Source organism: Balaenoptera musculus, chromosome 10 (genome assembly GCF_009873245.2).
Source record: "Balaenoptera musculus isolate JJ_BM4_2016_0621 chromosome 10, mBalMus1.pri.v3, whole genome shotgun sequence".
Classification (NCBI taxonomy): Eukaryota; Metazoa; Chordata; class Mammalia; order Artiodactyla; family Balaenopteridae; genus Balaenoptera; species Balaenoptera musculus.
The window spans coordinates 1,030,055-1,044,419 of NC_045794.1; the positions used below are offsets into that span (position 1 = coordinate 1,030,055).

A 14,365-nucleotide genomic window follows, 5' to 3' on the forward strand; every position below is an offset into this window, starting at 1 on the left:
GGAAGTTCCCCTTCCTCTAACCAGCCCAACTTGGAGCCTGAGGTCGGCAGACAGGGAGTTGGACCCAGACATATCAGTAGCTAAAATTTGCTGAATGCATCTTACACACTGAGCATAGTTCTAAATGCTCTGCAAGCACTTACGTATTTAATCCTCACAACAACACCACAAGGTTAAGTGCAATTTTAACCCCCATTATAGATCAGGACGCTGAGGCACACAGCTAACAGGTGGTGGCTCTGGGGATTTGAACCTAAGGAGTGGGACCTCACTGTTGGTGTCCTTAGCCACTCACTGTCACAAGCCAGCGGGAGGGGACGGACCAAGCGTCACAGGTGGCTGGGGTTCGCGTCCTGCATATCAATCACTTCATGGGACACTGACCTTGCTGTGTCTTCACTTCCTCTCCCCTCATTTTTCTTTCCAGTGTTTATAAAGCATGGGTCACGTGTAAGCCTAAGTGGCCTTTATTATGACCATTATTTTAAATTAGGTGACAGTCACCGTGCTGTTGGTTGTAATTTCAGGTTTGGGATTTCCAGGGAAGGGCCAGCCACTAAGGAGAATCAACAATGGGGCTTCCTGAGTTTAAGAAGCTCTGTCTCCTGTGGGACCTACACCACTGGCCACAGTCCTGGGCACAAGGTCAGTGCCTGGGAAAGAGCCCCCTCTGGACTGAATGCTGGGAGCTGCCGAGGGTCACACCCTGCCCGGGACTCAGGCTAGAATTAGTGATTCCAAAGGAATTCTCAGCTTACTGCTGTTCTCTGTCATTGAAGCACACAACGATACTGCTCAGGAGAACTTAAGGGCTGAGACAGTTTAACCCTCTCCTTTCCCAGATGCGAAAACTGAGAGTTGGAGGTTAAAAGGTAGGTCACATGTCTGGCCAGACTCGGATCCCTGGTGTCCTCACTGCAGGCCCAGAAAACCTCCCACTTCACCACGAGGCCCGCAGGGGCAACAGGACCATTTCTCATCAGCCCCTAGGGCCAGGGTTCAGGGACCATTGAAACATAAATAAACCAACACCCGAAGTATCGCCTGTCTCTGGTCTCGAGAGCCAGGCGGGCACCTGCTGTCAAGCTGTGTCTCCTCCAATGACAGTGGCCTGTGTCCTACAGGGGGTGTCCCTGCCCTGGAAAACAGCCTGAGCCCATCTCCCTTCACAGCTCTGGGAGAAGCACTCGGGGCCATACCTGCCTGTCTGTAAATTAGGGCTCCTGTCCCCGCTTTCCTGGACCACTGGGCCGTTTAATCCGCCAATAAAGCTCTTGGAGCTGAGAGCCTGGCACAGATGTCCAAAATTGCCTTTAGCTGGTGGTAACCCTGACATTTATCACCGCCTACGTTTTGTTCTCAAATCAAAACGGGACATTTTCCTCCTGGGGGAGTCTGTGCACGTCAGTAAACAGGAGAAGTTTCTTGCTCACTGTGATTTTTTAGCTGCTGCAGGTAGAGCACAAACAATGGGGTCTTTCCTGGTGTAGTCACGTGCTGTCACTGATACTCAACAACTTGTCCATCAAACTCCATGGCAGCAGGACTGGAGCTTTTGGAACGCGCTCCCTGTTTAAACGAACTTGCTTTGCTGTGTTTCTTTTCTTAGGACCGGTCACTGTGGCTCATCACCATCCAGAAAGCCTCTCGTCGAGGGGTGGGTTTACAAGACTCTTTGTTGCTAGGAGCTCACGGGGCTTTACAGGTAAAATCTCCCCCCTTTCTATGGAATACCTGTCATTCATCCCACTTGGTAGGTAGAGAAACTGAGGCAAAGCGCAGAGCAGGGAGCAGAAAGGTCACAGAAGAGCCGGCACTGTGACAGTTCCCTCCCACCCCCTGAGCCTGGGCCCCTGGGGGACACCGGGAGGGGGAGGAGCAAGAGCTGCCGGATGGGAGGAGGGGCCGTGGCTGCGGCTCAGGAATCCCGCGCGGGAGGGGCGGGCGTGGATTCCTAGCCTCCCGGATGCACGTGAGGGGTGCTGGGGCCCGGGCGGGGTGTGCGGGACCCCATCCTGAATTCTGCTCTGCTCCCGAAGGGCAGGCCGGCCCCGGGGAGCCAACTTCAGACTCCTCTTCCCGCAGATGCCAACCTGTTTGGGATGTTAAGAGGCCAGGCTATGCACGGCGTCCCAGAGGGCTCTGTGGGCTGCGGGGCTGGGAGGTGGGGGGCACCCACACCCCCTGGCTTTGCGTCCCTCTCAGGGCGGCTGGGAGTCACGTGTGTGAGGGGGCTCTGCAAGCTCCGAGACCACCAAGCAGGGGTCCATGATGACCGCCATCACCTTCTTACAGACAGTGCAGGGTCCCGGGTGCCAGGCGGCCGTGTGACCGCGAGGAAGCCACTCAGCTCGTCCAAGGCAGCGTCCCCGTCTGCAGGGTGGACACTTGGTTGGACCGGATGCCTGAAGTCCCTTCCCACTCAGACACCCTGACCAGGAATTGCACCGTGAGATGATGGAAGGAATAAGGTTTTATCACTTCCTCTTTCTGTGAAAGAAGTGGTGGAGGAAGGTTCCTGAACGGGGTGGGCAGTGGCGGGCAGCCTCGGCCCGTGAGAAGCAGGGGGAGGGATGGACCTGCGGGTGGCCCTTCTGCACACGCCCCGTCCTGGTAAGTGTCCCTCATTTTGGATAAGGTTCCATGACATCAAAGACCCCTTTCGGACAAAAGGGATGAAAAGGCCGAGGAAGCAAAGTAGAAAGTGAGGGGGAAGAGGACCAAGTCCAAGGAGATGGGGGAGGAGGAGGGGTGGAGGGGGAGGCAGGACGGCCTGGCACCGCGCGGGTACTGGCGGGCGGAGGGTGAGGCCGTGGGGCAGGAAGGAGATCTGAGGGCTCTGCAGCCCAGGCCCTCCAGGTTGCAGGCGGAACAGAGGGGCAGAGGGGTGACAGGCCTGTCCCGGGGCAGCGGGCTGGGCAGGGGTGAAGGTGGGCTGCAGTCCAATGGGCTGCGCACCTCTGGCTTGTGCACCAGCCCCGCCTGCGTCACGTGGGCTCTTGACGGGGTTAAATCACAGGAACCAGGAGGAGGGGAGATGGTGACACGGCAGCAGGAAAAGCGGCTGGTGGGCAGGAAGCAAGGTGGATTCGGGCCTCTGCTCTGAACAGGGCTCTTCCCTGGGACTCGGTTTCCAAAATCTGTACATTTCAGGGCTGAGTCATTTGATTTGCAAGTATCAGCTCTGGATGGACTTTCCCTTGTCAGCTCTGGAATGGTGAGGTGTCCCCGGATAGGAGCTGCCTGCCGGGACCACCTCTGGTGCCAGGGCCCTGCTCCACTGCAGGTCCCACTACCGGGCACGGGCCACTGTCCCCGAGCAGGATTGCAAATCCCGGTGGCCCAACTTCCCAATGAGCACGTATCAGGCAGGACAGCAGGACCGCTTCTGAACCATCAAAGTGTGGAAACACTCGGGAAAGTTGCTTCCAGCAGCTCTAATCTGCTCCCAGTGGGTATGATTAACTGACAGCCTCTCTAATCAGGGCGGCCAATCTCACAGCCACTAAGCGCCAGGAGGGGAGCCCATTCTGGGGAGAAACTGCCCCGCGGGACGAGGAGGGTTCACCTGGGTACTTGGGCACTCGGGCGAGGTTTTAAATTTTGCAGCAGGAATTTTACAGTCAAGAATCCACTGTATCAAGAACAATAAAAAGAGGGCCAGGGTCCTGCAGCGGGAGGTTAGTGAGAGCAGGACGCCCGGGCTGGCCTCCACTGGGGGCTGTGCAGGTGTGGGGGGGGAGGTTCTTTGGTCTGGCTCTGCTCCTGGCTCTGCCCAGCTGGCTGTGTCCAGGATGGATGGATGAGCCCCCTGGAATTCAAGGTGCACCATCCATTCTGATATTCTTTAGGTTTCCCAGACATTTAGCTGTCTCTCTGCAGCGCAGTTTTTGAATATTTCTAACGGAGAGGAAAGAGCATCACTGCTTGGGAAAATGCCTTACTGGCGTGGCATCCGGACAGCCCCCGACCCCGTCTGCTCCCCGCTGACCCTGGTTCTCACCGCCTCCTCCTCTGTGATGGGCGTGGCCACGCAAAACCTCATGCTGGACTGGGCTGGCCTGCATCGGTGGCCCCCAAAACTAGGTTTTCACCCCAAACGTCCTTTCATCTCCAGCCCTGACTGTTCTGCATCAACCTCAAGGCTCAGCTCAAATGCTCCTCCTTTGTAGGAAAGGTCTGGACCCGTCACCGTGCCTGGGAAACTCGCCCCTCGAGTCCATTTCACTGTTTGCACATGAGCCTCTGGTAAGCGTTGCTATTTAACTCTGGAATATTCTTTATGTTTAAAGTATATCTGTACGGAATCTAAAAAAAATGGTTCTGATGAACCTAGGGGCAGGACAGGAACAAAGATGCAGACGTACAGAATGGACTTGAGGACACAAGGAGGGGGAAGGGGAAGCTGGGACGAAGTGAGAGAGTGGCATGGACATATACACACTACCAAATGTAAAATAGCTAGCTAGTGGGAAGCAGCTGCATAGCACAGGGAGATCAGCTCGGTGCTTTGTGACCACCTAGAGAGGTGGGATAGGGAGGGTGGGAGGGAGACGCAAGAGGGAGGGGATATGGGGACATATGTATATGTATAGCTGATTCACTTTGTTATACAGCAGAAACTAACACAACATTGTAAAGCAATTATACTCCAATAAAGATGTTAAAAAAATAAAGTATATCTGCTTTGTCTTGACAGTGCTTGTCAGATATTTCTATTTTACATGCCTCATGTCAAGTGATGTGATGTAACAATGGTTACCATTTAACTGAGCACACACTACAGGCGAGGCACTTTGTGTGCATTAGCTCACTTCGTTTTCCTAGTAACATGTGAAATAGGTTCTATTATTATTCCCATTTTACAGATGAGGAAACTAAGGCACAGCGAGGCTGAGTAACTTCCCCCGGGTCACAGAGGAAGTCAGGGCCAGAAGCCAGACAGTCTGACTCAAGAGCTCTTGCCTGAAACCACCATGGCTCAAGTCTCTCCCAGTGCTGTCTACGTAGCATTCAATCAACAGATACTTCTCGACTGACTGGTGCTGACTGTTTTCCAGAAACAGGTCTAATCTGAGCAAAGGAAAATAGGAGGAAAGAGCCTGACCTCGCTTCACGTGGTCCCCTCACTTCCCGGTGAGGAAGCGAACCCTGCTTGACAAGAAGCTGATTTCTAACCTGTGTGCCTCCAGAAATAACAGTTCCTTGAGAACGAGCTAATCTCACAACAATTCGCATCCTCGGGAGCTTTCCAGCATCCAGGACCTTGGCAGACGGAGGTGGTGTCCTGTTGGTCTGTGTCCCCAGCACCTGGCTCACAGCAGGTGATCAATAAACGCGGATGGGGGTGGATGGGCTGCCGAGCCTGGCCCCGGCCTTGCACGGACGCGGATGTTACGTGTAATGTTGACCGTCCCTGTGGCTTCTCTGTGGTGCAACGTGCCTGCTTGTCTGCACCTCTGCCGAGGGACAGTGGGGCCTCACAAGCCCTGGGGACTCACTTCCTTTACTGTGGGACTCTTGATGGAGCAAAGTGATCAAAGCTTAGTTACACAGCGTCTCACTGAGAGCGTCTCACTGAGAGCGTCAGCTGGTTTCTACACCCACAGTGAGACCCACCCCGCCCCCCGATCCTCAGCCTCCCCGTGTACAACTCTAGGGCCTCAGCCATCCTCTCTCCTCCTTCCTGATTTCCTGGCGGCCCCTCCTCACTTGCCCTTCAAGGTCTGTCCTCCTCCTCCAAGAAGCCTGTCCTGATCTCTATCCCCACTCCCCAAAGTGCAGAGTCCCCCAAAGCACACCCGTCACAGAATTCAACACGTCGTGCTCAACCTTTTTTTTTTTTGCACATCTCTAATTTTTGTTCTCTACCATCATTTCTATGAACATTATTTCCTTCGACAATTCAGTCTTTTTAAGAACACTCTTAGCGTCTGACTCATTTCTGTATCTTCTGAGACAGCTAGAAAAGTCCTATATGAAGTAGGTACTCAGTGGGTTTTGTTGAAAAAAATTAATAAATGACTCATGGGCTTGTACCCGCACAAGCATCTCTCTCCCTCCATAATCTGTGATCCTAAGATTTCAATGGCATTTAATACACATCTGGACGCAAAAAATAACAGTAACTCTTTGGGCTTGGAGCTCCTGGTCCCGCAAACCACCCAGTTAGCCTATTTGTTACAGAAACAGCACCTGACTATGTACTACCTATGTGCACAGCTACACAGCACACAGTTGTCATGAAGATCAAATAAGTTAGAAGAAAAAAGCCCTTCGGAAACACTAAAGGAGGCGCCTGTGAATGGAAGGTATTAGTACCAGCGTCCCTTAGGGGTGGGCTGGTGCTCCGTCCCGGCCACGTGGAGCCCATGAGGGGCCCAGTCACCCCACAAATATTGACCTGGCGTTTCTGTAGATAATTGTAGAGGCTGAGGATACAGCAGTGAGCAAAACAAAAAAACTGTTGTCCTCGTGGAGGTTATGTTCTCATGAGGCCAGGGGTGAAAAATAGATAAACGAGGGCAAGAGGGTGGAGAGAGATGTGGGAGAAATAAAGGGGGGAAGGGGGCAGAGGACACGGGCAGCGGGACAGGCCCCCGAGAAGGTGCCGTTTCCGCGGACGCCGAGGCGGCGAGGCCAGCCGTGAGGCCAGCCGAGCGAAGGGCGTCCGGACGGACGTCCCACCACGTGAGCTGCGGCACAGCTGGAGGTCGCTGAGGCTGGTGGGGGGCCGAGGAGGGCGGCGGGGGGAGGGGCTCTGTCTCTCAGGAGGTGGGGAGCCTGGAGGGTTCTAATTGCAACAGTGACACGTATTTTGAGAGGACCACCTGGCTGCTGTGTTGAGCCCCGGCTGTGACAGAGGGCAAAGGGCAAAACAGACTCCTGCCAGGAGGCGGCGGTGACGGTCCAGGTGAGGGTGGCGGGCGCTGCAGTGGACGCGGAGGCGGCAGGAAACTGAGCATCTGGAAGGCGTGGCTCGTAGGATGCGCTGAGGGACCGGAAGCAAAGGGTGGGACAAAGAAACAGGCCGAGGGTTTGTGCCTGAGTCACTGGAAGGATGAGGCTGACCTTTACCAAACGGGAAAGGCTCTGGGGGACGCGGTGAGCTCAGGGCGCCGCCTACCAGGCCGCCCGTGAAGGGATGGAGGCGGCGGCGCAAGTCCGGCCTCAGAGGAGACGCCTGTGCTGGCGGCACCAGCTCGCGTTATCAGAGGACACGCAGGAGACTGGGCGTGACCACCAGGGACCGGTGCAGAGAGACAGGAGGCCCAAGGACGGAGCTGGCGCTCCCAGCGGTGAGAGGAGGAGAAGGCGAGGGGAAGTCAGCCCGCGGCTCCCACAAGGAAAAGCAAGTGGAATGAGGGCAGAGCTGAGAAAGAACAGCGTCCCGGTGACGGTACGGCTCAAGGATAAGGGACCACCCGCTGAATCTAATCCTGCAGAGAGTCAGGTAAGCGGCCCCGAGACAGGCCGCTGGATTCGGCACCGTGGAGATCCCTGGTGGTGTCAATAAGAGATGCTTCTGCGTTGCCATGGGGGAGAAAGCCGGGCAGCGGCAGGTCCAGAGAGAAGGAGGAGACGGGAGCGGTGCGGCGGGGAGGAGAACCAAAGGCTATGGCATCGGAGGAGGGAGGCCTCCGTCCAGGTCTGCAGCGGGAGATGTCGGTGACATTGCCTTCGACGAGATCAACCAGACCGGCCCGGGGCACTTAGCCACCTGGGTCTACACACGCCACTACTTAAAAGGTCGCAGAGACGCCATCCCAGTGAGAAAGGCTGGATCAGCCCTGCCTTGAAGCCCCCAAAAGAGCTTTTCCCTCTTCACCAGTGACCCACAGAAAACAAGACCCAGCTGCTAGCTGTCTGAGAAAGCCAGGGCTACCTGCAGGCCCCATGGCTGCAAGAGCACCAGCTTCACTGACAGACCATCTCCCTGAATTCACGGCGGGGCAGCAGGGCCTTACATCTGAGAGGCAGAGTCCCGCCTTCACCCTCTCGATGGAACGAATCCCAGCCCCGCAGTGCAGAGCTGCCGTCGGTACCGCACACGGACGGCACGCGGTCCGTGAAGCTTCCTCGTGGAGGAGCCCCGGCTACTCCGCGGGACCCAGCTCCCCTGCGTCTCTGATTAGGAACCTCTGTACCAGAGTCATCACCGTAACCAGTCCTGTGAATAACGCCCCTTCCGTCTCTTAGGGATAGTGGCCTGTTTGATCACAACCCTTCACCAGTGCTTCTCTGTATGGACGGCACACTTCTGTGTCCCGTCATCTTTGGGACCACGGCAGCCGGGTGACTTGCTTTGGCCACTGGCATGTGAGCAGCCATGATATAAACCAGGTTGAGCAAAAGCCTAGAATATGCCTGTGTGGTTTGACCGTGTGCCCCCTGGCGAGAGCCGCCCCGTGCCGTGAGGGCCGCAGGCACGCACGCTGGACGCTCCCTCAACCTGGGCTCTGGGATGAGGTGACCCCGGAAGCTGATCAGGCCCAGAGCCCTCACGCAACACGAGCCAAGGATGCGTGATTCTGGTTTTCAGTCACCGAGAGTTTGGGATGGTTTCTTCCTGCAGCAAAAGCTGCCTGGTGTACTCCCATTAGATTTTCAAACTCCTCCAGGGGAGGGACCGTACTTATTTTCATGACGCGTCGTGACGCCCTGCACGGTGCTCTGAGGCTGTGGGCCCTAAACAGCGCACGCACAGCAGGTCAGCGTCATCGTGCCCGTGGCAGCGTGTTGGGCCCAAGCGTGGGCTCAGTGCACGGTCCCTGCCACTGGCACGTTCGCTGCACCATCACACTAAACCCCTTAAAGCCTTGTTCCAACTGATTCTCACCTGCCTTCTCATTCCTTGAGTTTGGCCTACGGAGTGATGCCTAACTGACCACGAAAACCCAAATAACTTAGGCTTTGCAAACGGGCCTTGGGTCTCAGCCGTCATGTACACTGTTTCCATCCTTAGTGCCCAGTGGTTAAGGCCAAGCAGAGGGGCCACGGTCTACACTCGCTGGGAGTTAACACAGGCCACCACTGCCCAGGGACCCCCACACCCGCCTTTGTCCACCCAGGGAGTTCCCGCCCTGAGCAGAGAGCAGGCCAGCATCATGCAGGAGTCAGAGACAATACAGGGCACAGTTCTGGGCTTCAGGGGGCTTCTAAGGTTAACTGCAGAGGCGGTAAACGTCCAAGACGCACGCAGTTCTTTACAGGAGGTCGTGCTGTGCCCCGGGGAGAGTTGGTTTCACTCAGGAGACCTGGTTCTCTCTGCTCTGCTGTGGTTAATTCAGTTACCCCGGGAGGGTCTTTCCACTATCCTGCGTGGGTGCGGAAAGCCCTGGGCAGGTTGATACAAGATCCCTCGTGTTCCCACAGTTCTACACCCTGAGAGGTTTCACCCACTGAGCAGGATGACGTCACCTGGTTGGCGGCCGTGCAGGTGGAAAGGTGGGTGTGCAGAGGCCCCCTCTACCTTCCTGGCCCGGACCCGTCTCCAAGCTCGTCAGGCTGCAGCCCGCTTCGGGGGTCTCCTCCGCCTCGAGTTAGGGCCCAGACCTGGTCACGCTGAGGGGACGGTGGCACGTCCCAGCAGGCACGTCCAGAATTAGGCTCAGTGACCGCCAGCCGAACAGCAGGAGCAGAGGGAGGTCCGAAAGGGGACTCAGCCCGGGAGTTGGCTGGGCTGGGGTCTGCTGGAGCGGACACTGGGAGCCCGACCTGCTGTGCCCAGGGCTGGGGGGCCCTCCGCAATGGGGGGCTGCTGCAGGAGAGGGAGAAGGGGCGCCGTCCCCGGGCCTGTCTCCCACGCCCGTCTGCCCCACTCAGGCCAGCGCCCTCCCCCTTCAGGGAAAAGCAGTTCTCACTCTGACAGGCGGCGAGCCCAAAAATAGGGCTTCTGCGGCCGGAGATGCCCCACGTGACGTGAAAGGGGGAGAGGGCTGGCAGAAGTGGCAAAACAGAACTTCCTGAACATCCACTGATGCTTTTCTGATTGTTCTTTGGAAAAATACAGACAGCAGAGATCATCCCACCGGCTCCCCATGCCCTGGGGGCCTGGGGAGTAGCTCACTGCTCTTCTGCTGCAAATGTGTTTAAACCCCCAGCCCCGGCCGGGACGGGGGCTGCTCAGATGGCCGCGAGGCTGTTCTCTGTGCAGCTGTCTCCATCAGCCTGTGGATTCCCCAGGTGCTCACGGGAGCGGGGGCCACAGTGGGTTTTAATGGACTCACAGGAGAGCTGGGACCTTTAGGGCAGAGGAACCCATTCAAGAAAACACTCCACATATATGAAATCAGGTTCCTTGGCAATTCAGGTTGGGGGGAGACCGGGGGGCGGTGAGGAGGTCACATGGCCGACAGGCCCAGGCTACTTACTCGGGACCCCGGACACCAGCCGCAGGGGCCGCAGCACGCGGAACGCCCTGAGCGCCTTCACGTCGAATCCAGCCCCCTTCCCTCCCAGGGCGTTGGCCCCGTCGGCTTTGGTCGCTTGCTCTAAGATGGCACTGAAAAGCCTGCAAGAGAAGAAGGAGAGAGGGAACGTCAGGATGTCCTGCTTGCCCGGCGGGGCTCCGACTCCTCTGAGGGACGCTGGGCGGTTAAGTGTGCAGGCGCCTCCAGCCAGGATCAGTCCGGTGTGCGGGCGGGTCCGAGACCCTCATCGGATGACAGTCCCTCAGGGCAGGTCCCGCCTGCCCCGTGCTGGCATCGAGCAGCCCAGGCAGGGCGTCAGGCAGGCGGAGGCTGCCGCCAGGGCCCGTTCCTCTGCCCCCCCAGCGTCCTGGCTGCTGTGCCCTGGCACCACATCCCAGCTCCTCCCGACAAGCCCCTGGCTTTGATCTGAGCCTGGGCACAAACAAGTGGTCCCATAGAAACTGACGTGGTGCCGCAGGCACAAGGACAGGAAACTGACCACCGGCCTCAGGCCCTGGCGACACCTGTCTTGTTGGAGTGATGGGGACAAAGGTAACAGACACATGTTCAAGAGAGGACAGAGGAGCGTTCGAGACGGTTCTGTCCAACAGAAACAGTGCAAGGCACAAACGTGGGCCGCGTGTGCAATTTAGATTTTCCAGTAGTCACACTAAAAAAGTGAAAAAGGAACAGGCGAAATGGACGGTGATGATAGATTTTATTTAATCCAACATAACCAAAATATGATCACTTCAGCTGTAATAAAGAGTTTTTAGTGAGATCTCTGTCCCTCTCTGTTTTGCACTACATCTTTGAAACCTGCTGTGTGTTCTACACATACAGTGCATCTCAAGTGAGGGCTCAGGGGCCACTGTAGCTAGAGGGGAGGGTCCCGTAGAAACAACCCCTCCTGAGGAATTTTGCTGGAAAAAGGTAGGAGAAGAGAAAAGGTAGTTCCTGCAAGAGGGCGTGGAATCGTTTTGCTTGTTTTTAAATGAAATCATCTAATAGTGACAGACGATGGGCAGTAAAGAAGTGAGGGGACAGTGGCCGGAAGGGTTGTACCCCTGGTGGGCAGGAGGGCACGATGCCCGCAGAGGGGCACGAGCCCAGTAGCCAGGACGGTTCATCACGGTCCCAGGGAGGGAGGTGCATTGTGGGTTCAGATGCAGGTGTGGGAAGAGACAGAAGTCCTCTTCCGACTGCACCTCTCTTCTCAGCGAATCAGGGAGCAAGCCATCAGCTGGAATGTGAAAGGGGAGGGGGTGCTGGAAGCTTGAAGGGTGAGGCAAAGGCATAAAAGGGTCGCGGAAGAAAGTAGGGGGGTGAACGGAGCCAGGCCGTGCAGTAGGGTTTCCGGGCACCCAGGGCCTCTGCGAGGAGGTGGTCATGAGGGGAAGTGACACGTCAGCTCAGCCTTGTGCGTTTCTCTACCCGCTCCAAGGGCACAGCTCAGGTACCAGCTGGTCAGACTGGGTTGGAGTTGGTGCTTTTGCAAGTGAGCAAGGAAATGAAGAGAGAAGTAAAAGCTGAGTGCAGACGCAGGTGAGAGATGACCGCAGGGCAGGAGGAGGGGACTGTCGGAGTCCAGCGCTGGAGGGAGGGAGCAGGAAGGATGGGTGGTATTTTTTGGAGAGTAGGAAGCTGGTCTGAGATCATGGAGAGGATGTGGCTCGAGGTCATGGTGGGGATCCTGACTTCGACCCTGGGAGTGGGCAGCTGAGACAGGACAGAGTCAGGATCCCTGGGGAAGAAGACATCAAGGAACCAAGAAGCTAGGGAGGCTGATGGCGGGACAGTGCGTGATGGAGAGGAGGAGCTGGCCAAGAGCCCACGTCTCCACAGCCAAGGAGAGACTCAAAGGTGTGGGGGGACCGCGACTTGGAGAAGCAGGGGGTAGAGGGTCTGAGGACACAAGCATCAGAATTGGAGGGGTTGGGCTTTCCTGGTGGTGCAGTGGTTAAGAATCCACCTGCCAATGCAGGGGACACGGGTTCAAGCCCTGGTCCGGGAAGATCCCACATGCCACGGAGCAACTAAGCCCATGCACCACAACTACTGAGCCTGCACTCTAGAGCGCAGGAGCCACAACTACTGAGCCCGCGTGCCACAACTACTGAAGCCTGCACGCTTAGAGCCCGTGCCCTGCAACAAGAGAAGCCACCGCAATGAGAAGACTGCACCGCAACAAAGAGTAGCCCCCGCTCGCTGCAACTAGAGAAAGCCCGCGCGCAGCAACGAAGACCCAATGCAGCCAAAAATAAAATAAATAAAATAAATAAATTAAAAAAAAAAAGAATTGGAGGGGCTTAGGGAGGAGGGGGCGGTGGTCTGAAAGCAGAATAAGATGAAGCAGGGCCCCTCTCCTGGCCTGCGAGCATTTGGAGGGGAGGGGCCATATCTTGAGAGATGGCAAGGGCAGCAGGACCCCCGGGGAGAATGAGAGAGAGAAGGAGGGACTGGTGCTGAGGTTAGGGCAGCACCGGGCTACCTACTCTGGAATAAATCTGATGAGGATCCAGCAACACCCCGTTCCATATTGATGTTTTCTCGACAGAGCTGAGTAGTTGGGACAAAGCTTGCAAAGCTGAAATCTGGTATCTGGACTTTTACAGAAAATGTTTGCTAAGATCAGAAATGGGGAGGGATTGTGGGGAACACGGGGCACCTTGGAAAGGTTTCGGGAGAGATTAGAACATGCAGAGAAGGTACGGGAATGGGAGTCTGGGATCCTGGGCCACTTGTGGGAACCGAGAAAAATATGGTAAAGGGCCCCGTGGACCATCTTTGTCTTTGTACCTAGAGACGTCCCACTGACTCATGGTCAGTAGAGCGCGCTGGGGCGTGCCTGGGGCCAAGGAAGACGCCCAGGGACCAGACCTGGGCAGCTTGGTCTTGAGGAACAGGCTGGGGCTCCTATGACTCCTGCCCCAGGGGGCTGGGTCTGGGAACGGGGAAGCTGCTGCTGGGGGCTTAGCAGAAGCTTAGACCCGGGCAGGGCCCAGGGGAGGGAGCTGGTCTAAACAGGGATTTGCAAAACGTGCTCCGGAGAACCCTTGGGGACTTCTTGGGCAGCGAGGCCAGGGATGAGTGGCTTCCCTTCGGTCTGTTTTCCACACGGGGACCCCGAGTAGGCTGTGTCTGCACAGTGGGTTCTGTGGCCAGACCACGTCTGATGTCCCGCCTGTTCTGTGATTCCTTCACCCCAGCTTGGCAGTTTGATGGGTCCATGTGTTAGTTGGTGACACCTCCCATCCCAGGCAGAGGTCTCCAGGGTGGGGGAAGCGGGGTCCGTTCTCTGCAGAGAAATGTTTTTTCCGTGGAAGCCTAGATCACGGAAACTCAGGACATGGACACCAGTTTGCAAGTCTGTTGAACAACATTCCAAATCCAAACCAGATTTGGTTCCTAGAACTTCCTGGAAGAAAGGAACATGCTTATCGACGTACAAGATGTTCACAAATATTATTCAGGGAAGGGAACAGAGATTGAACAACCATCCTCTCCTTTAACCCCTGAAGTGGCAGAAATTTCAGGAATGGGCCTCAGAGGTGTTCTCAGCGTGCAGGGGCCGGCGTGTTTCTCCTCAGTCACACTTTGTAGAGGCGAAACCACTGCTTGGTGCCCACCGGTGCCTAAGGGCCGGGGACCTTCTCCAGGCGGTGTGTCTGGCAGTTCCTTAGCCGGACGTTAGAGCTTGTCGGAGAGGACGATGGTCTCTAGAGGCCCTGTGAGCCGAGAGGCAGGGCCCCATATTGGCAGGGAGCTGGAGACATAGTGAGGCCCTTTAGGCTGGAGTAGACGGTCTGAGCAGGTGCATCTGCTGAGGGCTCCCGGGTGCCTGATGGGGGTGGAGGGAGGGCTCCCGGGTGCCTGTTTGCAGGGTGGAGGGGAGTAGCTCACAGAGGCTCTGAAGTCCTCCCACATCCATTCAGCGCCCCATGTCCCCACCG

The 14,365-nt window shown here is 56.6% G+C and overlaps 1 protein-coding gene across 11 annotated transcripts in view; it reads right to left on the reverse strand.

Annotated features, from left to right (window-relative positions):
* CACNA1C (calcium voltage-gated channel subunit alpha1 C) overlaps positions 1–14,365 on the reverse strand; it is a 557,739-nt gene that overhangs the window by 175,498 nt on the left and 367,876 nt on the right. For all 11 annotated transcript variants that reach the window (XM_036865102.1, XM_036865108.1, XM_036865106.1 and 8 more), the window contains exon 5: positions 10,374–10,513. In XM_036865102.1, the coding sequence (XP_036720997.1) occupies positions 10,374–10,513 (140 nt within the window). The remainder of the gene's footprint in view (positions 1–10,373; positions 10,514–14,365) is intronic.